Here is a 27,842-nt window from a genome sequence, read left to right on the forward strand (position 1 = left end):
AGACTCATAGACACAGAGAGTGAACTAGTGGTTGCCAGATGGGAGGGGGATTGGAAGACTCGGTGGAAAAGGTGAAGGGATTAAGAAGTACAAATTGGTAGTCACAAAATAGTCACAGTGATATAAAGTACAGCATAGAAATGCATATTAATGTATGATGGGTACTGGAAACATGAGAGGGACACATTGTAAAGTATGTGATTGTCTGACCACTATCCTGTACACCTGAAACCAAAACAAAATAATATTTAAAAATGAATTGCATGACAAAAAAATAACCAATTAAGAATTAAAATTAGTAATACCAAGGAGCAAACCAAAAAGAGATGAGGTAGGAGCTACCTAGGATATGTGCTAACTTCTGACCATTATCATCGAAGTATCCACAAATAATTCTCTAAAACTGAGAAAGAGTCTGAAAAGAGAAACTACTAGAGGTTGCCCCTGAAAATTGCACCTAGGGTTGGAGAAGCGAGATATTAGAGCTAGACCAGACCATGTGTGTTTTACTTAAAAAATAATAATAGTTTCCAGTGAGAAGAAATGGGACCAGAGACTGGTAGTTTTCACCACAACTTCTTTTGTATAACTTATTTTTTTAATATATTTTATTGTGGTGTTTTTTTACAGAGAAGGGAAAGGGATAGAGAGTTAGAAACATCAATGAGAGAGAAACATCGATCAGCTGCCTCCTGCACACTTCCTACTGGGGATATGCCCGCAACCAAGGTACATACCCTTGACTGGAATCGAACCTGGGACCCATCAGCCCGCAGGCCAACGCTCTATCCACTGAGCCAAACCAGTTAGAGCTGTATAACTTATTTTTTAAACCACGTTCATGCTTTCTTTGATAGCCATAAGAAGATTAAAAATAACCAGGAAAATTATAGAAGCATAAACATTACTAAAATTGTTAAGCAAATATTTTGTTCAGAGTGGGATATGGCCATAAGACATGTGCGTGGACATGGATTCTATAAAAAACAGTTTTAAAAAAGGTAATTTTGTTAATGAGTAAAATTTTCTTTAATTGTATAAAAGTCAGTGTTTGAAATGCAAATATATAAGAAAAGTACATTTTCTTTCTGTTGTCTTATAATTCATCTCACTTCCAGTTGATCCTCTTCTCTATTATATGTATGTGGTGAGATTTCCAAAGCTTTATCAGCCTTCAATTGGCGTACTATTTGGTGAATTTATGAATTTACCAGTTTATCTGAACTCGAGTTTGCCCCTGTGTTAGTCCACTTGAGCTGCCATAACAAAACACTGTAAACTGTAGGGTTTAAGCAACAGACGTTTATTTTTTTATAGCTTTGGAGGCTGAAAGTCCCAGGTCAGAGCATCCCAGCCTGGTCAGATTCTGGTGAGAGCTCTCTTGTTGGCAGACAGCCACCTTCTTCTTGTATCCTCACATAGCAGAGAGAGACAAAGAGCTCTCCAAGGTCTCTCCCATTATAAGAACACTAACCCTACTGCATCAAGATCCCACCTTATGACCTCATTTTACCTTACTTATTTCCATAAAGTCCCTATCTCCAAATACAGCCACATCGGAGGTTGGAGGTTAGAGTTTCAACACCTGTGTTTTGGGAGAATACACACATTCACTCCGTAACAGCCCCCATTGGATTACGGTATCATCTGGCTGCATTGAACATATGGACAAATTGTTTTTCCACGGAGACATCATGGAGCCGGGCAGTAGCTATTCTTTGTGTGGACTTAATTAAAGCCTCGGAAGGCTAGTAGTGGAAGTTTTGCATAAATGGACCCCTGCCCTCACAGATTCTAGAGTTCATAGGCTCTCCAGACCCCAGAGCCCACTCCCTGCCCCTGCTCAGTACAGCAAGCAGCATTTTCTTAGTGTTTTTGTTCCTCCTGCGTGCCAACAGCACGGTGGCCCCAACTTCCCTGAGACCCATCAGCCTCCTCTTTTCTGTCAAGTCATGTAAAGTAAACACTCAGCTTTTCAGTTATTTCATTCTATCTTCACAGAAACTGTAAGATGGGCAGTGGTGATTCATTCACATGTTGCTGGTGCTGTAATTGTAACTGCAGGGCATGGACCTCCTTCCATGATGAGGGAGTGGAAGGAGCTCTGGACCAGGCATCTGATGGGCTCTGTGCCTGGCACACCCGGGTTAGGTCAGAGGCAGGGTCGTTTTGGTCAGATTTATCTTGACTGATTCAATTAGGGAAGCAATCCAGCACTGGAATTCTCAGGAAGACAGCTCACCTCTCTTTCCCCTGTGTGCGCCAAGCCAGAGTGATATCATGAAGGAAGCATGGAGTTTTACCTCACTGGCAGTGTGGCCTTGAGGGAGTTGCTTCCCCACTCTAAGCCTGTTTCTCTGTGAAGAGGTAGAAATAATTACATTGTAAGTTGTGGAGAAGAATAAAGGTGATGGATCTAAAGTATTTAAAACAATTCTTTCCATGTACTGTGTTACAAAATGTTATCTAAAATTTTATGTACGTCTGGAACTATGTTTATATGTCTGGAGCTAAGTATGTATACCTGGAACTATGTATGTGTGTCTGGAATTATGTATGCATGTCTGGAACTGTATGTATGTCTGGAATTATATATGTATATCTTGAACTGTATATATGTCTGGAACTATGTATGTATGTCTGGAGCTAAGTATGTATGTCTGGAACTATGTATGTATGTCTGGAACTATGTATGTATATCTGGAATTATGTATGTATATCTTGAACTGTATGTATGTCTGGAATTATATATGCATGTTTTGAACTGTATATCTGTCTGGAACTCTGTATGTCTGTCTGGAATGTGTGTCTGGAAATATGCCATGTCTGTCTGGAATGGCATTCATAAGCTGTTGGGCCACCTTCCCAAGCCTGATTTGGTCAGACTTTCCCAGGCATGTTCTCATAGTGACTTTAGAGGAGCAAGAAAGAATTCACAAACACAAAAGACCTCTTGAGAAATCATCTCACACCTGGCTCATCATCTCCTCACAAGGCTCCCCTCCCCAGACCTTCAGACCCAAGCAACAGAAAAATAGGTGCCTCCTTATGATTGACAGGACTCAGGTCATATTACAGAGGGTCATTTTGCACTAAGGACATTTTTGTTATCGATCTACCACATTGTTATTCCAAAGGAATTGTTGTAGCGATATGAAATGATGATCAATAACCATTTTTAAGGTTCATATTTGTTTCCATTTTGGCTTTTGTCATGCTTTCATTCATCCAACATTTGCACAGGGGTTTGCCCATAGGTACGTGCTCAGAGTGTGGGGGCAGCTTTGCACCTTGCACACACGGCATCTCCCACAGTGTGCTCACCTGGGCAGATGAGTGATGGGTTTTTCTGCTGTACTAGCACAGAGCAGACACAAAGTACACTGTGATGCTCTCCCTCCATATTCCTCTTGACAGGTGCAACAATCTGGGCTGATGGGAAGAGCAGGCCTGCATACCCAGGACCATCTGGGATGCCAGAGACATCTTCTTTCCTGCTGACTGCCTGCGCAGGCCTCTGTATTCCCTCTGTGAGGTCTGATTGTTAGAAACCCCGGTGCCCAGCGGCATGCATGTGGGAGACAGCAGATCCTCCCAGCATCACACGCCAGTGTTCACTTCACAGCTTGCGAGCAGCAACATCTACACATCTGGAAGGTGCTCTTTTATAAACAGCTCCATCACCTGGGGAATCTGGGATGAATCTTTGACACGGGATTAGGGAACTTTGCCAGAGGTGGCGCCTGGGGACAGGCCAGGCTCCGAATGGGAGGAAACCACTGAGATGACCAGTCACTGGAAGGAGAGGTAGTATTTGTGCAGCAAAGCCCAGCCTGGATAGGAGGAGCATCCCTTTACCTCTCCTAATTTGAAATGTTTATCTTTCCATCTTTCTTTTCTTCCCTTTCTCTATATTTTCTCACTTTTTTTTTTCTTGTTTTGATACCCACCTTTTCCACGCGTGCGTTTTACTACTCCTGTCTTATCAGTTGCTTTTCTTTGGGTCTGAGCACACTACCCCTGGCCCTCAATCACACTACCTGCAGCTCAACTCGAGGCAGCTGAACTCCAAAGCCCTGCCTGTCTGTGCTGCTCTACTGCTTCCCCTCAGCAGGATCTGGGGGTCCAGCAGCAGCCATGCTAGAGATGTGAAGATTTACTTTCCTGAACACATAAGAGATGGCAAACACTTTTAATGTGCTTTGTTTGAACCATTTCTAACCCTTCCACAAACAACAAGATAGGCACTATATCCTGTGTACCAATGGCCATGTTTAGACGGGTCCAATCGCTGGCCCAAGGTCACAGTGAATGCCACAGCTGGCCTTCCGTTCAGGTCTGCGTGCTTGCAAATGCCTAAAGGCCTTTTTCATTACATCACTCCTGTGTCAATGTAAAAAGAAGAAAATTGAGGACCAGGAATGTGAGCTATCTTGCTAAGAACTGTAGTGCTAGAATAGCCCTGCTCTTTTGGCTCAGCATAGGAGAAATCTAATCAGAGCAAAGGCTGTTTTATTCCCAACCTGGGAATGTTAAGAACACAGTTGGGACTTGAACCGGTTTTCTGACACTCAAGGATAGAGGAGCTGTGATATATGATGACCTACCAGACAGTTCTTTCTTTCGTTTGACAAATAATTATTGAGTGCCTGCCATGTGCCAGGCACTGTCCTAAAGTTTGGGATTCTTCATAGAATAAGAAATATCCTTGCCCTTGTGTAGGTTGCAAGGACACGGGAAGAGACAGATAATAAACAATAGACAAAGTAAGTGAGCTGTGTTGTTTGTGAGATGGTACTTGCTGTAGAGATGGAGACAATAGAGCAAGATGGTAAGTATTGGAAGCTCCAGAGAGAGGAGTGTTGCCTTTGTTAAACAGGGGAATCGGATAGGACTTATGGAGGAGGTAGCATTTAAGCAAAGGCTTGAAGGAAGTGAGAGAATTAGCCATATAGGTATCTGGGAGAAGAGTATTCCCTGCAAAAAAATAAAAAATAAAAAAAAGAGTATTCCCTGCAGAATAAGAAGTGGGGTCTGTCAGGCATGGCTCAGTGGTTGAGCATCAACCTGTGAACCAGGAGGTCACAGTTCAATTCGCTGTCAGGGCACATGCTCAGGTTGTGGGCTCTATCTCCAGTGTGGGGCGTGCAGGAGACAGCCAATTAATGATTCTCTCTCATCATTGATGTTTCTCTCTCTCCTTCTCCCTTCCTCTCTGAAGTATATATGTGTATATCTATATCTATCTATATTTTTTTAATTTTTAAGTGGGCATAGTCAGCAAGGGCAAGGAATAGTGGGAGCAGAGTGTGTTAGGGGAAGGACAGTAAAACTGATATCAAGTACTGGGTAGCCAGATTGCTTGAGGCTTTGTAAACTATTTTAAACTATTTTAAAATAAGGGTAAGGCGAAATCAGAATGAGCTTAGGTGTATTAAGTGTATGAAGTAACTAAGGTGTAGCATGATAGTGTGTCTGATCAGGATTGTAGCACCATTAGTGGTGAAAAGAGATGGGAGTGTGGATATACTTGAAGGGAGACCCCTGAGGTTCTCCCAGTAGATTAGATGTGGAATGCAAGAGAAAGATGGAGTCAGTGATGAATCCACAATTTGGAGCTTCAGCAACAGGAAGTACAGAGTTTCAGGTGAGATGAAGGCAATTTTGAGAAGAACAGGAGGTCAGTTTTGTACATATTGAATCTGAAATGTTTACTAGAGATGCAAATGTTAACTGAAGTCATCAGCTGTATGTATGATTCACTAGTTTGGAGAGAAGACTGGGCTGGAGATAAAATTGGAGATTCATTAGCATATAACATGGCTTTAAAAAACACACGCATGAGACTTAATGGGGAGTGCTGATATGATGTGTGGAATGGAAACCGGTGCAGTGCTTGGTGAAATTTGTCTTGTATTGCTCCAAAGATAGGACTCAAGAATCAGTGAGAAAGATGATGGAAGGTTGATTTGGGCTTCAATATAAAAGACCATTTAAACCACTAGAACTTATTAGCAATGGAATGGCTTGTTTCACAGGATGTGTTTTCTAATACTGCAGATTTTCGGGAAGAGTCTTGAATCTAGATTGTTGTTTTCCCAAAGTTTGTTCAATATCCTCTTCCCCCCACCCACAAAAGAAGAGAAAAGAAAAATAGTAATTATTCTCTGTTAGAATATTTATATTTAGTCTTTATTTATCCGAGGAAAGTTGTTTACATACACACACACACACACACACACACACACACACACACATACACACACAGTCCATTAAAACCTGCTAAAATAGACATTGATGAGTTGTTGCTTGTTCTTCCCCCACACCCTTCCCCTCCAGTCTCCTTCCTTTTTTCAATCTTAAGTAAGATTACACATTGAGCCCGGCCAGAGTGGTTCAGTGGTTGAGCATCAACTTATGAACCAGGAGGTCACGGTTCCATTCGACGTCAGGGCACATGTCCTGGTTGTGGGTTCGATCCCCAGTAAGGGGTGTGCAGGAGGCAACAAATCAATGATTCTTGCTTATAAATGAGACACTGCAAATGTGTTTACCACTTCTTGATATTTGGCCATAAAGCTTTCTTTGTCCTTCTAGTGGGTGTAAACACTCTATGCTTTCTCTATTTTTCCACAATCAACTCGGTCTCGTGTAAGCTTACCCAGTTAAGAGTTTGTACAGCCATCGGGAGCTTAAAATTGCAGTGTTCTCTTATAAATCAAAACCCAATAAATTAAAAGGGAATTTATATTGCAAAACAGATAAGGGGTAATTGGGTTACAAAATTCAACTTTTAAAAGTGTTTTGTATATGTTTTTTCCATAGCAAACTTCTTTAAAGCATTTATTTTATTAGCAGAAAAGCTTCAGGTTTACCTCAAAGAACTTAAAACTTGAGAGTTCTTTCTAGTTAAATACAAACCAGAAATTACTGTAAAGCATAGCTGGAATTGTTGTCTAAAATGGAATCATTTGCAGAAAAAAAAAAGTAATTTGTAAACAAAGATGTGTCTTTTGCATAAAGTGAAGTCTTCGTGTGAAACAGACTTTCAGCTTGTCTATAGAAAAGCCGGAACTGACTCAGAAAGGAAATCCCTGCCGTCCTGCTTGGAGTCAGGATGCATCGAGGTTAAAATAACAAACTGCCTCCGGCCTCTCTCGGGGCAGCAAAAGCAACCAAAATTGCCTCCAGAGCTGTAAACGCAGAGAATGCTATAGTAGACTGAACATGGGGGGAAAACTGGGGCCAATGTTTTTCATGTTTGCCTAGGTGCAGGACTTTTTATTCGTTTATTTTTTCTAATAAATATGAAATACTATTTCTTTGTTTTATGAACTATTATTATTTTGGTTTAGGCTCCTGTTGTGGGTGAAAAAAAACATGGCACATCGGACAAAATTATCTTCCATTGGGCGTAAAGAGAGGTGTGAGTATTGGGTGGCGAGGAAAGGTTCAAATAAAAGTTCAAGTCACTCTGGAACCGTTGAGATTTGACTGCTCTGCACAGCCCAGTGGGACAGTGTGGAACATAGATTGATGTGAATTGAACAAATGCTTGGCGTTTCAAATTGCACATAGAAATAAAGGTTAAGCTTTTTAAAGGAATCGGGTTATAACATTCACGCCCCCAAACTTGGTTGCTGTTGGGGATGGGGCATCCTGATAGACTGGAGAAGTCCTGAGGGCACCTGTGGGGGCTACACGAAGAAATTCGGGCAGAACAAATGAGTGCTCTGAGGATCCAGACTACGGCAGCAGGAGTCACCGTGGCTCTTAATGTGGAGCAAACTGATACCAATTCCATAATAAAGTCACTGTAAAGAATCAGCTCAGAAATGGAGCCAATACATCTATCACTGTCTGACTGAGGAGAGATGAGTGAGCAGTGCTTATTCATAGTAGAAATCTTTACTCCTCCCCATGTTATTTGCTCTAGCAGTTTATGTGGAGGTATATTCCTGTAGGTTTACAGACTCTTAAAAATCTATGTCTAAAGCTCTGTGTCTATTGCCGTCCAAGCAAGTGGTAACCAAGTGACCACATAGCAAGAGTATATTCTGAAGGAAAAATGAGCCCGCTTTTTAAGTGTTAGCCTTAGAACACCTGGATTTGTGACAAAAGGAAAATTTATAACGAAAGCAAACCTGGTGGGCTGGTGAGGTTGAGTTCTGAGATGACTTGGCATGTTTGAGTTCATCGCCCCCTGGGCCTCCAGTTGCATGGGCTTGTCTTGGTGTGAGGGTGCTCTGTTTCCTAGGAAATGAGAAAGTTAAAGAATGACCCTCCAGGACGTTTGGTATATCGATGTGTAAGTAGCTTTATCCTCTTGCCTTTCCCTTCCTAATTTACAGCCTTCTGGGTCTGGTTTTAGGAGTTTTCAAGAGATGTGATTAGCTTGACTTGCAGGAAACTTGCAAGGGGTTGCAGGGTAATGATGTGTCAGCTATGAACTCATTCAGCTAATCTGAAGGAAATTTTTAGAGCAGGAAAGAGCCAGATTCAAAGGTGCTGACTTGTGAAATGTGGTAAGTGCATTTCTAGCTAAAGGAGCCAAAAGTCTAGTGTCCTAATCATGCAAAGGAAAGGAGGCGATGACCAGCAAACAGGGAAAAATTGAGCAACAACAAAACATTTACTCATTTGTATCATCCATGCCAGAGGTCCTCCTCTGTCGTCAAAATAAGGAAAGCAGAGGGCAGATGTCTGGCAGCATCTGACTCAGGGATGGAGGGTTGAAGGAAGAGGCCACGTTTGACTAGGAGCCACATGAGCACAACGCAGGTCGGTGGAAGGCAGCAAGGGCTGGACTTGAAATTCACTGCTGAATAGTCAGCAGGTCTGTGAGCCCAGACTCAGTGAGAGCGGTTTCATGTCATTAATTCATTCACTTATTCATTGCGTCTGTATGAGCATCTATTAAATGCAGGGCACTCCGGAGAGCTGGTGTAACAGTTCTATCCTCCCTGAGCATATAACTTAGTATTCCAGTTACTAGAGTTGCAAAGTAAATTACCCCAAAATTTAGTGGTGGAAGACAACTGTTGATAATGCTCATGGATTATATCGGTCAGGCATTCACTTAGGGCTCAGCAGGGCTCACTTGTCTCTGCATCATGGTGTCTGGGGGCCTCAGCCGGAAGATTTGAAGGCTTGGCGGCTGCTATCATCTTGAGTTTGTTTGCACCTTTGTCTGAGGAATGGTGTTGGTGGTTGCTGTCAGCTGTGACCTTACCTGGGTGATTGGCCCAAACTCCTACACATAGTCTCTTCATATGGTCTGGGCTTCCTCACATTATGGTGGCTGGGTACCAAAGAAGAGTGCTGGAGAGGGTGAGCCAGGCAGAGATTGTCTGTTTTAATCACCTCGCTTCAGAAACACAGATAGCATGAATTCTGCTGCACTGGATTGGTCAGGATGGTCACAGACCCTGGAGAAATTCAAAGGGAGAGAACATCAACCCCAAATATCAGTGGAGGAAAGCCAATCATGATAAATGAAAAGCAGATAGGTATATATGTATATAAGTGTGTGTGTATATGTGTTCATATATAAAATCTATCACATTTAATAAGGGCGGAAGAAATATTACCAAAGCTCAAAATAAAAAGTGATGCATTTTTGTGATTGCTTTATAAATAATGGCACAAAGAATCATACAACTGAAAATATACCGATGAAAGCTAACACCTGAGCACTGTTTTCTAAATTTGAATCACGTCCACTATTTTTACGGTTATCTTATTATTTCTACTGTTGTGTCCTTACTCTTTTTTTCTTAAAATTGACCTACTCAAGTTTGTTTTAAAAGCGAACTAGACAGTACTACCAAAATAAGATTTCTTTTTTGCCATGATTTATTTGCCATAAAATAAAAGCAACCTTAGATATAATAAAAGTAAAACAGAACAGTTATTAGATGATAAATTGACTGCTGTCGGTTGAAGGAGCTGAGGCTGAAGGGACCCCTCTCTTTGTCAAACACATGCTGGCAGGTGTTAGAAAGGTGTTAAATCACACTCAGACAAAATTGAGGCTCTCCCCTTGACTTACTCCGAAAGATTGAAAGAGAAATGAAAGCGAATGATCCCCAGTGAGAAGGTCAGTGATATTTATAGCCAGGTCTGTGTGCCTCCCCACAGCTTTTAAAGAACTATCAATATTATAATCCTACTTTGTTGGCAAACACTGATACAAGTGATAAAAATTATAGATAGCTGGCCGGCTGGCGTGGCTCAGTCGTTAAGCATCCACCTATGAACCAGGAGGTCACGGTTTAATTCCCAATCAGGGCACATGCCCCAGTTGTGTGTTTGATCCTCAGTAGGAGGTGTCCAGGAGGCAGCCGATCAATGATTCTCTCTCATCATTAATGTTTCTATCTCTCTCTCCCTCTTCCTTCCTCTCTGAAATCAATAAAAATATTTTTAAAAATATAGATAGTTAAGCATTTATGTAGGTTCAAGCAAGTTCTTGGGATCCATGAGGAGGACCAGTGTCTAGCACAGTTAATTGTTGATAATCTATAAATGTATTTGTAACCCACCATCTGTCAAAGGCTGAGGGTCCTTGTGCCTCTGCTTGGTTTGGTTTTCTAAACACCTCCTTGAAAGGTCCAGTGAGCAGTAAAGGGCCTTGGTTAGTTGGCTTCTACAGAAGGTCTAGCTGCTCCCAGTACCTTATTACCTTTCCCCACATGCTGGCAGAATTGACTTCTTACTCCCTCCCTGTGGCATAACTAATGTTCCTAGACTTTATAGAACCGCCTTCAGCCAGAGCTGCCAGAGCGACCTGCACTTTTTACTATGCAGTGTTCCTGCAACATTCATTTTAGACATAATTATTAGCATCTGCCAGGACCAGTGTTGTACTAGGCCCTGGAGATACCAGAGGACAAGCGGTGGACACTTTGGAATACAGAAAAAGGCCACTTGGAGGCAGCTATTTTCCCCCTAAAGTTTAATTAATTGCTTAGCAACACCATTGCCTTGTTGTCGGAGTATTCATCAGAAAACACTGCTTCTTGGAGACTTTTCCCCGTCGAGATGATAAGTTGAGTATAGGTGGGCTTTCCTGCCTGGAGCTTTTCTTTCTGGTTTCCGGGGGTGTGGAGAAGGTCTGCTGAGGTTAGGAGGACAAGGGCCAGGTATTTGTGTCTGGGGACTCCAGCTGGCAGCCTTTACCGCATTCTAGGACTCCTGATAGTAGTGCCTTTCTAGGCATGGGGCTGGCTTTAACAGACCTGCTTTTCCTTCTTTATTTATAGTCATCTACGGTGAAGCTGTCAAAACCAGTGGCTCTGTGGACTCAGCAGGATGTCTGCAAGTGGTTGAAGAAACATTGTCCAAATCAGTATCAGATCTACAGCGAGTCATTCAAACAGCATGACATAACTGGTAAAGTATGCGGCATCCAGAATATTTCGCTCCCTCTCCCCTTCGCAATGGCCTTTCCCATACCCTTGCAATGAGACAGCATCTTCGTGCTGAAATTTTCTGGCACGGGTTTCCTTTAAAAGGGGTGGTCAACTCCAGATCCCAGTGAGCCATGCCACTTAACAAGCATAAGACATTGTTGTAGAGAACCATGGATTGCAAGCGTCCAATATAAAAATATGTGGAAATCAGGGTAAGGGCTCAGGGATTTTAGAGAAAATAAAAGCAATCCTAGAAAAAAAGAAAGGGAAGAAAGCTTTCAAATCAATTTGGTTACAGGATCAATCAGTGAATATTCTAAGTAGGAAAATTTAGAAGTAAATAGAATATTACTAACTCACTACCCCTGAGATGAATATCTTTCAAAGCACAAATTAAGACTCTGTTTAGATCAAGGGCCTTTGAGAAATATATGTGGTGATCAAGAAGCACTTGGAAGCAGAAAATTTGACAGTATAATGAACTGGAAAAGCCCTCAGGATCAAGTCTCTCAGTGGGAGAATGAGGTGGCAAGGGAGAGAGGACGGGCCTACTGCAGGAGCCCATCCGAGTAAGGTGTCTCTTCCAGACCTCACTGGCCCGGCTGCCCTGAGAGCCTCTTTCCATGGCAGTCTTCCTCCCTCCTGCCCTGTTTGCAAACACTGTGATCAAAGATGGCACAGGAATATGCTCTGTGCTTCAGGAAGAAACAAACATGAAGAAAGTTCTGATTCTAATACAGTCTTCCTTTTAAAAATTCTATATATATATAAAAGACTAAGTGTCCATCCAACTGGTAGCTATGACATGCACTGACCACCAGGGGGCAGACACTCAATGCAGGAGCTGCTATGATGCGCACTGGCCATTTCAAAAATAAACGGCACCATGGACCTGGCGCCGACAAATCAACACTCGGCTTCCCCCAAGTGGGACACAGGCCAGGAGCAACACCCCACCAAATTTTAGCCAATGCTGCCAAGACCCCATGGCACAAAATGTGGCCCACAGCCCGGCCCAGCCCAGAAATGGTCGCTGTGGGCACTGGGTAACGACGTCACATAGCGATGCCTGGCTTCCTTTCCCTGGCGACTAGCCTCCTTGAAATTTCTTCAGCCCAGGAACCTGACTTGCTTTATAGCCAGGTGCAAACATTTTAGAGTTTAACCAAATATTTATGATGCATTTTCGTGTGCCTCATCTTATTTGATCCTCACAAAAGTCCTGGAGTAGGTAGATAGGAGACTCGTAGAATCCTATTTTCTTTTCATTAGCAAGACACAAATAGCAATATTAAAATATTCCTTCTAATTAATTTCCTTTCAATGTGCACGAATCCGTGCACCGGGGCGTGTGTGTGTGTGTGTGTGTATGTATATAATTGATTTCAGAGAGGAAGGGAAGGGGGAGAGATATGGAAACATCAATGATGAGAGAGAATCATCGATTGGCTGCCTCCTGCATGCCCCCCACTGAGGATCGAGCCTGTAACCTGGGCACGTGCCCTGACCAGGAATCGCACTGTGACCTCCTGGTTCATAGGTCAGTGCTCCACCATGGAGCCATGCTGCCCAAGCAGAGTCTTCCTTTTTCCTAAGAAAAGAACTGATGCTCTAGTGGGAAAGTGGCTTGCTCTGGAGGAGCTCAACACTCCAACTGCCCAGCCTCTTTACAGACTCCTCCTCTCTCCTGAAATCTAACCTTTCCCTATAGTTTCTATTTACTCCTATTACTTTGGAAAGGGGTGCGTTAAGCAGAAGGTATGTAATTTCGCAGTTCGGTGTTTGCCCTGTAACTTTGAGAACGGGGGCAGATCCTACCTCCCTAGGGCAGAACTTGATGGGTGGTTTTGAAATGTGCTCCTTGGAGCCCTTATATACACTCAAGGCTGCCCAGGGGATAAGAGTGTGCTGGGGGTAAAGGTGGGCATTCAACCAAAGCAGCTCCCTTGTCTGTTTTATATGTTCGAATTGTTTAGAAAACTAGATTTGCAACAACCCTGCGGTTTAAAAATTGCTAAGCTAGATTATCATGGAGTCCTGGTGACCAAGTGGATAATGTTTAAATATATAAGGAACACACCCAAGTGTAGCTCAAGCTGAGTTAACAGAGCGTAAAATACCTCCCAACTTAAGCATAAAAAAGGTCCTTAATTCACTTCCTCTCTCCCCTCAACCGGAGGTAATGGCCCATTTGGATAACATTCCTGAAATCCTAAGGACAGAGGTGGAACTTTGCTTAGAATTCAGGTATTAGATTGTATTTCTTAGTTCCCTCCCTTAAGAATATAAGAAAATCCCGTGTAAGGTCAGCTGTTCCGCCCCTAAAAGCGATCAGTCATTTAGGAACCATTTGGCTGATTATGGTAGCCTTCATCAGGTAATGTCCGCTAATGTTCCTTAATGTCTGTGATGGCCAGGGCGAAGCCTTTTTCGTGATCTTATTTGAAAGTAGTGTTATCTTTCATTAAGGGTGAGAATTATGAGATACCCTTGAGGGAAGGGTAAGCATTTATAATGGTTTGAAGAGGATAAGACTATTGCTCCTCGGAAATGAAGATCTCATGCTTCAAGGCGTGTGGAGCAAATGGCCCCACTTCCCAAGGCTTTCTGCTGAGTGACGTGAGGGAAGGGGAGGAGATATGTATTTCAGGCAGCTGTCCCATTGCTTTCTGTGGCACCCGCCTTGGGCCCTTGGGCAAGATCCTGGCAAGGATTCTGAGCAAGTTCTTTAACCCCACTTCCTCATCCCCAAAATGGAGGTGCTAATAGTACCTGCCTCATAGAATCGTTGTGAAAATTAAATGCAATAACAGAAGTAAAGCCATTTATTGACACCTTTTTCATGCCGGCTTTGAGCTATTATTTAGGTCAACTTTCATCGGACGAGTCTAAAAACATACTATGACTTCATTCTAAGCTGTTTTCTGGCAAGAAAAGAAAGGGAATTATTTGGGGACTTAGAGATCAAAGGTAATGACTTCAGATTAACATTTGGTCCACTTCTTTTTGACACTCACCTATTCGAGGCCTCAGAAGACCACTCCCCTCTCCTGTTCTCTGGGCCAAGAAAGAATGTAAAATTCCCAAGTGATCACAAGTGCCAAGGAGCCAGGAATTAGCTCTCAGAACTTGGGCCAGCCTGCAGTTACCGGCTCTGTGGTGCTGGAAGCTGCGGGAATCCTAGTGCCCTTTCAGGCTGCAATCAACAAAGCAAGGAGGCTAATAAAATATCAGGACATGTTGACAGAGCCCACCTCAGCAGCCTGTGCAGACATAGAGTGACTTAGGGACAGGTCAGAGCAGTGGTTGCTGTAACTGAGCTGTGTGATGTTGTGAAGGTTACTGGATGCACTGTGGCTTTCTCCAGCTGTAAAAGGGGGATGAGGATCGTCTCCGCCTGATGTTGCTGGGACAGCGGTTCCCGGTCATCGTAAACATGCAGTGAATGTTAGCTGCTGCTGTTCTCTGAGGTGCTGTCCTGACTTCTATGAAAATAAACAACACATATAAACAGTGTTGAATCCGTCGATCTTTATTCTCATGGAAACTGGGAAATGAGCAGCTAAGCAGGGGAGGGAAATAATCCGGGCTGGTAGCTATGCTGTGCTTGTCTGCAAGGCTGCAAGAAAGATGCTCATATGTATGTCTCCTACGTAGGCTTAGATTCTCCTGAGTGAGGCCATTCCCTTGTCTTCCTTAAAGCCAGGATCTCCAATATCATGCTCATCAAGGGGATGCAGTATATCAGTGTGACATATAAACAGTCTCTTAATTTAGAGGCAAATGATACAGTGACTGTAAATAAAAATAATATACTGGGTCAGACCCTTCCACCTTGTCCTCCACCCTCAACCTTGGACACATAATAGCTGTGTAATGTCACACAAATTTCTCATCAGTGAAATGACAATGGTATTTATCTCAAAGGGTTACCGAGAAGATGAAATGGGATGACGTATGTGAAGGGCCTAGCTTAGTACATAATAGACATTTATCCATTTAGCAAGTAATTATGAAGCCTCTTCTCTGTACCAGGTTTGGGGAATATAGCAATCAATAAGATTGTCAGTGGTCTGTGTAGGTAAAAATAATTGTGCTTCCATGGAAAACGGTGCATCGCCAATAGCACACTGTTTGGGAAGACCTCATTCCGTGTCTACAGAGTTGCTTTACAACTCTGTAAACTGACAGCGATGCAAAATAATTCTTGTTGTAGACATGTAAATCCTTTCGCACAGTTTCGGGTGACGTCCCTAGCTACTGTGGGAAAGGTGAGTTTTGCCTTCCATGCACACATTCATTTTTCACTCTTCTTATTCTATAACTATGTCTGCTGTTTAGATCCTCTTTTGAACTGGTGGTAACATCGTTTTCCTCAATGACTTAAATAAAATCTCAAACCATGTGCTCACTTACGTATTGACGATAGTCATGATTTTAGCTTTCTTTGGAAATGTAACCTTTCACCTTGGTAGTTTAATTTTTTTAATTTATGTTTTAGCCTGTACTGTCACTATGTCAACATTTTCTGGTTGCCTTTGTTTAAAGGCCATGAAGCCCTAAACAAACTGTGCCCCCAGTTTCTCCAAAGTCTAAGCAAACTCACGAGCGTGCAAAACCTTCTGCAAATTTTCTATTAGAAGTTCTGAGAATTGCATTGTGTCCAGAAGGTTCCTGCTATTTTGTGGCAGATGTGTTTAATCAGAAGAGAAGCTGCTAGTGTTAACTCCCTGCAGAAGAGCTCTTAAAAAGGCATAAGATGGTTAGAACACCTGAGAGGCATTAGGGGAGATAGATTTAAATCATCAGATTAGGCTTGAAGGAGAGAAATTTGTCTATTTTCCTGTGCTTGCGAGATTTCTCTCCCCGGCTTGCGGAGGCCAGGCTTAGCATGCTGATGAGGAAGCTCACTGGGTACAGGTGTAAGCTCCCAGACAGCTTTTCAGATTCTCTTTTATGCACAGTTAAGAATCTTTTCAGCTCTGAGGCGTTCAGCCCCTGACTATGCCTGGTATTCTTCCTGTGGTGGTTGCTCAAGTCAACTCACCTCCTTCAGCCTCACATCCTCCATCTGCAAAGGGTTCTTTCCCCTGCCAACGTTCAAGACAAAGGTTCATGGGTGAAGCACACCGACCTCCCCAAAATACAAAGAATTTTTAAAGCTATTTTGAATGTGTAAAAGGTTTGCGTGTTGGCCTCTTTGTGAGCAGCAACAGGAATCCTTTCGATATCTACGTGCATACAAGAATAAACAGTTATCATGTGGGTATCCCCTGCAAATAGTCAATATTGATCTGTCCTATTTCTCCATGGTCTCCTACCAAAGAGATGAGTACTTCGAGTCCTTTTTGTGCTTCAAGCACTGCCCATTTGTACCTCTTTCCCTCTTCAAAATACTCTGCTGAGATGTAGCCCCTGGGATGTGGCAGTTCTGCTTATGCTGTTGAATAAAGGGGAAGCCTTTTTCTTCTTTTCAGGCCTTCAGACTGCGGCTCTGTGTATTTGCTAGCATCGTTCCCATCAGTGGGGACGTCTCCGAGCTGTTCCACCCCTTTATCCTTGTGCTGTTTTGTCTTTTATTGGTTAGAGTTCCCCATGGAGACCGGTGGGGTGTGTCGTTAACAGGTGTCAAAAGAAGCAGAATAATTACTTTCTGTGATGCACCTGTGAGAATACTACTTACAGAATCCAGGTTAGCCAAATAGAGTGCGGGTATATTTACCACTGTGCCTCATCTGCACATTTTCTTACCTTTATTGGTTTTCCCCTCTGGATAGTATGTTCTATTTTTCTATAGATTTGTATTTTTGTTACATTTCTATTTTGTCTGAACTGCTCTACATTTTTTTATTGAGCCTCAAGCAGCATAGGAAAGTTTCTGATATCGCCAGGGCCTACATTTCCAATAATAGAATTCTCCAGGAACAGAAAATTATTCTTTGTTTTTAACCCCTTCATCTCTAGTGGGCATCTTTCTTCTGTCATGCTGAGAAATTATAAACTATCTGGTGAAATATCCCTACAATTTTTAACTTCTATTTCATCTATGTCCTCCTTCTTGCTTCAGAAAATATGGCCTTGTTCCCTTCTCCAAGCATACCTGGGAGATATTACAGTTTTGGTTCCCGACCATCACAATAAAGAATATCACAATAAACCAAATTATACAAATAAATAAAAGAATATTTAATAATAGTACAGGAATAAACTCGGTGTTTTGCTTACTCACAACTATAGACCTACTTTTGCCCACCCCTATATTCTATTAACTATGTATGATTTCAGATGGGTACTGGAAATATCAGGGGAAACACTGTAAAGTATATGTTATCTAACCATTATGCTGTCCACCTGAAACTAATACGAAATGATATTGAATGTAAACTGTAATTGAAAAATAAAATTTAAAAAGAAAGAAAATAGATGAAAAGGGGAGCACTTTCAAACTCATTTTATGAGACCAAAATAATATGATACCAAAACCTGACAAAGATATTACAAAAATGTTATGATAGACCAAGATCTCTCATGAACATAAACCTAAAAACCTTCACAAAATACAAAAAAATTGAATTTAGCAGTAGACCAAAAGATTACATCATATCCATTTGAACATAGGAATGCAAGGTTGACTCAGTTTGTGAAAATCAATGTGATTCATCATATCAAAAGAATAAATAAAGAAAGTCATATGTTCATCTCACTAGATACAGAAGGCTGCTGGTTTCAGCTCTGATATATAAACAGCTTGGATGTCATCACTCAGATCTTTACTGTAAGAAAGGCTGGACAAACTGAAATTTAATGGTTTTCTTTTGGACCCATCAGAGAATTGATGCCACAAGGCCAGTCATCACCCTGACATCTGGAGAATAGGGCCCGTGCAGGAATAGAGCCCTGAAGACTGGCTTAGCTGGAACAGAAATCAACCCAGTATTAATGGACAAAAGATTTGGACACCTTACAAAGATTTAAAAATGGCCCATAAACACATGAAAGTGTGCTCAGCAATATTCATTGGTCAGGAAAATGCAAATAAAACCATAGTGAGGTACCGCTTTTCACCAACTAGAATGACTAAAATTCAAATGCCTGGCAATACCAAGTGTTGCTAACAATGTGAGCAACTGGATCTCTTGTATATTGTTATTGTATGATATGGTGCCACCTGATTTAAAACTGCCCATTTCTTGTACAGTTAATCACACACTTATTAAATGATCCTGGAATTCTGCTCTGGGGTATTTACCCAACAGCATTGGAATCATATGTTTATAAAAATTACAGTGCACTAATATCCAAAGGAGCTTTACTCAAATTATATTAAGTTCCAAACAATAGTTAGGTCCATCAAAAGTAGAATGGATAAACCAATTATGCTGCATTCATACCAAAAACACTACTCAGCAATAGGAAGGAACCAAACTACTGATGCATTACAACAACATGAATGAATATCACATTGTGCTGAGTGAAAGAAAAAGCAAAAGACTACATAGTGTGTAATTACAATCATATAAAATTCTAAAATAGTCCAAATTAATCTACAGTGCAGATCAGCCCAGTGGTGGCTTGGAGTGGGGGATAGAAGGGAGATCGACGGTGCAGAGGAGCAAGGGAACTTTCTGTCCTGAAAAAAATGCTTTCAATCTTTGTCAAAAGGCATCTGCTATTCAAATCTGTGAAATGTATTGCATATAAACTATAACTCAATCAAGTCATTTTTAATAACAGGTGCTTTCCAAATTTTCTGAAATGGCATGCTGTTTTTTAAGAGGAAATCGTGAAAATGTCATTCTACATCTTCCTTACTGGCTATTGGATCATTTATATTAAAGATAATGATAGATAGATGTGGTTTTATATTCATCTATTATCTATAGATATGTATTTATCTAAATATAAAGCACTTGAGTTTGAAAATACACTTTATGCAGTTTTCACTGGAAGAATAACCTGAAGACACCAGAACATTTGTATGAAGAAAAGTCATCTTACCTGTCCTTGGAAGATTACCCCTGACAAAAGGGAACAATGTTCTTGTCTCAGTGAGATTCCACTTGTCTGAACCTACACCAGTGCATCCAAGACTTAGAATTCATAGATGAGTCTAATTTCAGAAAACGTTTTGAAATGGCGTAGGGTTGCCACTTCAGACTTTTATGCATGTATAAAAGTTAAAAACTACCGTCACCATCATTTTATAAACCAAAAGGAATATTAGAATAAAAAAAATCTCATGATTTAAAAATGGAGTTTTACTTTCAGAAAAAAAAATACATTATTTTTATTTCTTCCATTTTAATCACAGGGCAGTGCTGCTTTGCAAGCTATCATAAGGAAACTGTTGCTCTAAGCCCTTTAAATACAGTTCCTCATGTTGTGACCCAACCATAAAATTATTTTCATTGCTACTTCATAACTGTAATGTTGCTACTGTTATAAATCGTAATGTAAATATCTGATATGCAGGATGGTCTTAGGCGACCCCCGTGAAAGGGTGAAAGGATCGTTTGACCGCCAAAGGGGCCGCGACCCACAGGTTGAGAACTGCTGCTCTAAGGGGACATGTATTGATATTCTAAATGCAACATTTATTTACTATTACAGACAATATTTGACAGGATAAGAGTGAAAGTTGTCACCAAATGAACTGTTTCATAGATCAGAGAACTAAAACAGAAGGAATACCTTTTTTTTTTTACCTACAAAATCAACACCCATACACTTCCATATGGGTGCCTATTGACTGCCCATTGTAGAATTATTATAATCAAGGCAGGTGGGAGTTTCCTACGGTCACATGATTCAATTTTCTCTTGGGTAATAGTCCCCTCCCCTCACCACTTTTATGGTTTTGTTTTGTTTTTTTCAAATATATTTTATTGATTTTTTACAGAGAGGAAGGGAGAGGGATAGAGAGTTAGAAATATCGATGAGAGAGAAATATCAATCAGCTGCCTCTTGCACACCCTCTACTGGGGATGTGCCCGCAACCAAGGTACATGCCCTTGACCGGAATCGAACCTGGGACCCTTGAGTCCGCAGACTGATGCTCTATCCACTGAGCCAAACTGGTTAGGGCTACTTTTATGTTTTTTGTAAACTAAGACTGAAGGGCAGGTTTTGCCTCGGTCCCATGACCAAGAAAAGGAGAGTTGGGGCTATTAGCTTTCTGAACCCTTATCCAGCGACACCCCTGTTACTCACCAGACACCCTACTAGTGCCTTCCCACAGCCAGCCCCACATAGCAGAGCCCAAGCCAGAGACTTCTGAGACCTGAGAAATACCAGCGCCAACCGAAAGGAATACCTTATTCCTGCTTTAGAAGACCCCTGACATCATGAACAGCGCTCATTTTTTCTTGGAGGCTTTCTATGGGCAAGAGGCTATGCTGAGAACTATGTGTGCATCATGAGAGGATTCCCAGTTGTTCCATGCTAGCCTATCAGTAGCTCTGATATTCTCGCCAGCTGTCACAGATGAGGGAGCCAGGTTGAGTTCAGTTGGGTGACTTAAGGAAAGTCCAGCGGCTGAGCACTCAACATCAGCTTGTTGAGAGATAAGAGGAATTCAAACTTGGAAAGTACTTAGAATAGTGCCTAGCACATTGTAGGGCTCAACAAATGTAACCTGCCACCGTCATTATCCGTCTATGTTTAATGAATTGTAAGCATGTAATAAGTAACACTGTGGGCCATGCGCTGGGCTGATTATAGCGAGATAGAAAAGCAGGACACTGTTGGTCCCTTGATACCAGACTGGAAGGGACCTCATCCGCCTCCTGTGATCACAGGACTAAACAGAAGCCTAGAGCTAAATGAGTTGTGCAAGAGCATACAACTTCTCAGATTACCCGAAAAATATTAAAAACTAGGTCACTAGCTGTGGGAGATCAGGAGACCATTCTTAGGAGAAGGCCAGCAGCATACCTTACTTACAAGTACCCAGAACAGGGGCCTGAAATGGGCAAGACACTCTTTAGTGAACGTGTTTCCCACTCCAAACTCCAGGAACAGAATGAAAGTTTTATAGCCACAAAATTCAGTCTCTTCCTTATTTTCTACCAGATCCCACCGCTCCTTCTTTTTCCTCCTCTTTTTCTACCTCTGTAGTCCCCTTCAAGAATGTCACAGGATTCTAAATCAAATATGACCGAAAGTCTAACTTCCTTTGCTGCTTGCTCTGAACCCTGGGCATTTTACCCTATCAGATAAATTAAGATGATTAAGCACAATCTCTTTTGATAAGTCCTCCTTTGCTTTTTAGCATCTGTATCCATTTGATGTCTTTTTTTTGTTTAGACTGATGACTTTGTTAATTACTGTGTCTGTTTCATTTTGTGTGTTTTGGAAAAGCACTGAAGTCAGATTGCAAAATTGGAGCTCCCCTCCCCTTGGTTTTGCTCCCATTTCCTGTTTGAAAATTAATACACTCTGTACTCTCTTCCTGTCAAATCAGGTGCCTCATCCCTACGGAGCCCCAGGTTGCACAGGCTATCGCTACATTCTGCTGGGGGACTGGAAATGACGCCCTTTTAGAGGCAGCCTGCTAAAATTGTTTTCCTTCAGATGGCATCATTTATGGTGATGAGTCTGATGCCAGTGTTCATAATGGAGCAAACTGAAGCCCACACTCCTGGGATTAATTATATTTAAGATCTCGTGGCCTTGTTTTGAATGAAATGCGACTGGCCTTAGGAGTTCTTGGTCAGTGACATTTTAGGCCATTGTGTTTAGACTCGCATGTTCCTCATTCAGAGTCTCATTAGATGGTTTCAGTTCCCACGTTAACTTTAGGGTGATATAGCTAAGCATTTAATTGCTCTTGCCAACCTTCATATCTTGGATAGTGAGGAAAGATTAGAGAAAGCATGTCCTGTAAAGACTGGGATTGAGTCCTCTCCACGGATTATACACTGTGTGTGGCCTTGGCCAAGTCTAACCTCAATGAACCTCTGTTTCTCTTTCTCCAAAATATAACTATGTGCAACTTACAAAGTTGGTATTAGTTATTATTGATCTGTACTTTATGGACATCATTAAAAAGTTTTTAAGAAGCAAAGAATAGTATAGAAATCACTTTGCAAATGGTAAAGAATTATTTAAATCCATACCTGTGTCAATATCTATACATAAGTGTGTATACATATGCATATGTGTATATTTAGTTTTTGTTTCCATTGTTTAAGAGTATCCTAGTTCTCTAATTGGGGCCCTAAAACCTATCAGCAGTTTCAATTTTCCCAGCCCACCAAAATTTTGCTTTGCCCAATGCATTTTTTTAGTAATAGTAATTATTGTAAATAAATATCAATTTATCTTCCAAATATATACTTACCAGCAAATATTCCAAAGATATGTCTCTAATAACTTAGAGTCTAAAGAATTCAGAAGATTTTATTCTTGTCCTTAAAGAAATTATCATGTTGGGGAAAGTCATACATTTAAAAAATATTTATTGAGTGTTTATGTGCCAGGCACTCTTGTAAGTATTTTGCATGAATTATTTAATTTTATCTTCACAATAACACCATTATGATCATTCCCAATTTACAAATGTGGAAAATTAGACTCAGAAAATTTAGTTTATCTTGTCATGTATCATACAAGCCAAAAAATGGCAAAGTCAGGGTTATTACCCAGGACTGTCTGAATCCAAAACTCATGTTTTCACCTCTATACCATGAAAGATAGCATCTTATAAGTTTGAGTGAGACAGAAAGTAAACATGAGGTTAAGTACCAGGTATTTGAAAAGTAACTAATATCTATGAGTGTGGTTGATTGGGAAGTCTGCTTGGAGGATGCTGAATTTACGCTGTAAAATTTTAGAAGAGAAAGCCCCTAAAATATCAAGTTGTGTTCATATATTTTGTTTGACCTTCAGAGAATTCGAAAAGGATCTATAATAGCTTTTGCGCCATGGACCTCACCAATCCCTATTGCCTCAGACCCTGCCTGTTTTCCTGCTTGTGTTTCCTGTCTGAGCCTGAAAGCACTGGGTTTCTGAATCTTGAGGGAACAGGGATGGAGGTGGAGACAGATCAGAAGAATGGGTTGAGAGCTACAGCAGAGAAGGCTTTAAGTGTCAGGCTAAGGAAATTAGACTTTCCTCTCTTGAGTGTCAGTCAGCACTCGTTAATGATATTTAATGAGTGACATGACAAGTTCAAAGCACTCTTGGGGGAAAAAAATCAAATAAATGTGCAGATGAGAGACATCACCTATATCTGAGTTGTTGGCCCAGGTGGGTCCTGAAGCTATAAGATAATTTTTTAAAATATATCCTTTATTGAATTTATTTTTACTAAGGTAACATGGTTTGTAACATTATATAAGTGTCAGGTGTCCAACATTATAAATCAATGTCTGTATGCACTACATCATACTCATACTCACTATCAAAAGTCTACATTCCATCTGTCACCATACAGTTGAACCCTTTACCCATTTTACTGTCCCTCTTCCCCTCTGGTAACCACCAATCTGTTATCTACCTCTGTGTTTTGTTTTGTTTGTTCATTTGTTTTTTTTCACAATTCCAAAGGTAATTATTTTACCTATCTCTAGCTTGTTCCCTTTCCCCGTCTCCAAAGGTGGTTTCATACCTAGCTCCACAAGGCTCTCACCCCTTGCCCCTTTCGTTATTCTGAGAGTAGAGATTAATAGTAATGAATTTCCTTAACATCCTCCCTGCAGTATTATTTGCATTTTTACCCCTCCTTACCTGCTTCTTTATGTCTCTAAGGAAAAGATCTCTCTCCCAAGGTTGCTACTCTAACCTGTGCTCTTCTCCAGCCCTTCCAGACCCTCCCTCCTCCCACACCAGAATTTTATTCATCTGCTTTTCAGAAGTAAGGGTCTTCAGACTCTCTCCCTCTGCTTTTGCATTTGAGTTTGAAAACATGTGATATCCTGGATACATCTCCCTTCATGCTACTCTTACTGCCTTCCTTCTGGCCTAGGTTTAGTCTCTGTCTCGTAATGATCCTACTTCATGACGCTTTAGGAAAGTATCTATTCTTTTGTCTTTTTAAATCAGAATTTACCAGATTACTTCCTGTTTGAAAAGACTGCAATGCCTGGATAAAGTCCAAATTCTTAAGCTTCATATCTGAGCCCTCATAAACATTCCTCAGCTTCGTTGTAGCCTTTTCTCATAGCCATCCTATCCAGACACTACAGTAGACCACTGTCCTTCTTGCCCCAGTACCCACCTAGTGAACTTTTGGTGAGTATTTCAAGGCCTAACTCAAATTATTTTTCTCTTCCCTCCCCTCCCTGGGCCTTTCCAAGCAGAATTGATTTTCTGTACATTGTTTGCAATAAATGAATGACAGCTATTATTATTATAACACTTATTACATTATATTAGCATTGCTTGGTTACATGTTTATCTTCCTTCCACCAGCCCAGAAACTCTCTAGGGTAGAAATAGCACCTGATTTATTTTACTATCTCTAAGCTGTGTTAACCCAGTGCCAGGCATAAATAGGCATTTGATAAGTGTTGATTGGATCAAATGGAGTTTGTTCTTCCTTTGATAGGCTTAACACTGAACTTCAATCTTTTCTTCATTTCTGTTGATAAGAATACTTTGATTACTCCTTCAGTTTCCTGATTTGCCTGCTTTCCATGAGCTTATCCTATACTTCCCTACCTGCAGCTCCTTATAACTATACTAGGGGCCCAGTGCACGAAATTCGTGCACTGGGGGTGTGTGTGTGGGGGGGGGGAGTGTCCCTCAGCCCCGCCTGCCCCCTCTCATATACTGGGAGCCCTCAGTCGTTGACCCCCATCACCCTCCAATCGCAGGATCGGCCCCTTGCCCAGGCCTGACGCCTCCGCCAGAGGTGTCAGGCTGGGACAGGGGATCCCCATCTCCCCCCGATCACTGGCTCTGGCCCCTGCCCAGGCCTGAGGCCTCTGGCCCAGGAATCATGCCTGGGCAGGAGACCCCCATCTCCCTCTGATCGCTTGCTCCACCCCCCGCCCAAGCCTGACGCCTCTGACCCAGGCTTCAGGCCTGGGCAAGGGGACCATCATATCCCCCCAATCCCCGGCTCCGTCCCCCACCCAGGCCTGATGCCTCTGGCCCAGGCATCAGGCCTGGGCAGGGGACCCCCAGCCCCCCGCCCAGGCCTGATGCCTCGGCCAGAGGAGTTGACCCTCATCACCCTCCGATCACCAATCACCGGATCGGCCCCTTGACCAGGCCTGAGGCCTCTGGCAGAGGTGTCAGGCCTGGGCAGGGGACCCCCAGCTCCCCGCGGTTGCAGGCTCCGCCCCTGCCCAGGCCTAACGCCTCTGGTCTAGGCGTCCGGCCCAGGCAGCCGGGACCTGCAGTGGCAGTGGGGGGCGCCGCGATCGCGCGGGCTCCGCCCCTGCCCCTGCAGGACGCCTCTGGCTGAGGCGTCCGGCCCGGGCAGCGGGGACCCACAGCTGCAGCGGCCCCGCGATCGTGGGCTTCGTTTTAGGCCCAGGCAAGGGACCCCTAGCTCCTGGGACTGCCAGCTTCGACCGTGCCCAGCTCCCATCGCTGGCTCCACCCCTACTTCCTGCTATCACTGGCCAGGGCAGCAAAGGTGCCTGATTCCCTGCCCCCCAGCTCTTAGCTCCCCCCCTGGGTTTCCGATCACTGTCAGTGGCAGGGGGCTTCTTCCTGCTTTCCCTTTCGCCTCCCTGCATTGTGCCTACATATGCAAATTAACCACCATCTTGTTGGCAGTTAACTGCCAATCTTAGTTGGCAGTTAATTTGCATATAGCCCTGATTAGCCAATGAAAAGGGTAGCGTCGTACGCCACTTACCATTTTTCTCTTTTATTAGTGTAGATTCCATTGATGTTCACATCTGTCTTGTTTTCTCATTCTTGGAGAAACCCTTTTTTACTTTTTTGAAGAACTCCTATTTGGGAACTCTACTAAGCCCCCAAATGATACCTATGAGTGCCCTTGAATGACCCGCTCTTGAAATTCTGCAGGATCCAGAGTCCCACATTCCCATCAGGAAGATCTTCCCAGGGCAGTTTGGCTGTGCCTGGGCCTCTGCTCAGTGCCAAGAGTGAGTGTCACTGTGTTGTGGCCGCTTGCTGGGCCCACGGAAATCCAAGAGACAGGTGTTGCTTTGTAGGTGGAAAGAGGATCATTCATCTGAGAAGCTTCTGCTATGGCCTCAGAGCCGGAGCCCAGAACCTGTCACACCATAGATACATTTAGTGCTCATTTGCATGGTTTCACAAGTAACAAAGTGCATTACAAATATAGCATTATGGTTTCTGACTCCCAAATGCCTTCATGGCAAATGAGCTAAACCCAACTACCTTAAGGACACCAACACTATCTGAGAAATGATAACTTACACAGAAGAAATGAGGACAGTGAGTGGCTAAAGTATAACATTGCTAAAGTTGGGCAATTGTGACCTTGCAGAAATGGCAATTTCATTAGGTTTCACACAGCAGTAAATGGTGTATCTTGTATCAAGGAGGTAGATAGTAAGTAGGATAATGTTGTTGCGAGTTTCCTACTGAGGCACCGTGTTAAGCACTTTTTGTGATTAACAGCAATGAGATGAGTTATCCTTTTCTTTGTATATGGAGACACTGAGACACTGAGGTTATAACTTCCTCAGGCTCACAGAGCCTGCAAGGTGCAATGGATAATCCAGTATCTGGGGAAGAATTCGTGTAGCCCGGGTGTTGGCAAATATTTTTGGTAAAGGGCCAGATAGGGACATTTGGTTTTGCAGGCCAAGTGGTCTTTGTCACAACTCCAGAACTCTGCCTGTGTAGCATGTAAATGAACACAGGTGTCTGTGTTCCAATAAAGCTTTATTTACAAAGACAGGCATTAGGCTGGATTTGGCTCACAGGCTGTAGTCTCCTGACCCTTGTTCTAACCTCATCCTCCCTCTGCCCAAATATGTTTTCTCAGCAATAATTATGAAAAAAATTTAGAAGTTGCCGGGTGTTTTTTTTAAGTATTACTTTTTTCCCCTTTTGTATATTAGTAAAACTAGAAAATATAGAAAATATACATACACAATAAAGAAAGACATGTAAAATTCCCATCTAATTCCAACACCCAGAAATAACCCCTGGCACTAGCATTTAGGTGTGCGTGCTTTCAGATTGGTGTCTAAGGCACATGTAGTTACTTATAAGAATGGCATCATGCTTTAGCGAGTACAGTAGCCTTCCCTTTCCACTTAAAATTATGTGGCAAATGCATTCCTATGTCAGCTGTTAGATGCAAAATGTTTTCTTTGGCTGTTAGTAGTTATTTTCTGGATGTTGTATGTATTTCCACTGTTCAGATCAACTGCATATCTGGTGCCATATGCCTCCCCCTTCAACACCCCACCCTTCCCTTCCCTGGCTGTGCCCGTCGTCCTATATTCTTAGTTGTGTTCTGAATTCTTCTCC

At 42.3% G+C, this 27,842-nt stretch overlaps 1 protein-coding gene across 9 annotated transcripts in view; it reads left to right on the top strand.

The window, feature by feature from the left end:
* The window catches only part of SAMD12 (sterile alpha motif domain containing 12), a 346,079-nt gene that overhangs the window by 130,421 nt on the left and 187,816 nt on the right, over positions 1-27,842 (top strand). For 8 of the 9 annotated variants that reach the window (XM_059671849.1, XM_059671850.1, XM_059671854.1 and 5 more), the window contains exon 3: positions 11,265-11,394. In XM_059671849.1, the coding sequence (XP_059527832.1) occupies positions 11,265-11,394 (130 nt within the window). Of the gene's footprint in view, positions 1-11,264; positions 11,400-27,842 lie in introns of all 9 variants that reach the window. The other variant, XM_059671858.1, reaches the window with a different exon arrangement.

Source organism: Myotis daubentonii, chromosome 17 (assembly GCF_963259705.1).
Source record: "Myotis daubentonii chromosome 17, mMyoDau2.1, whole genome shotgun sequence".
Taxonomy (NCBI): Eukaryota; Metazoa; Chordata; class Mammalia; order Chiroptera; family Vespertilionidae; genus Myotis; species Myotis daubentonii.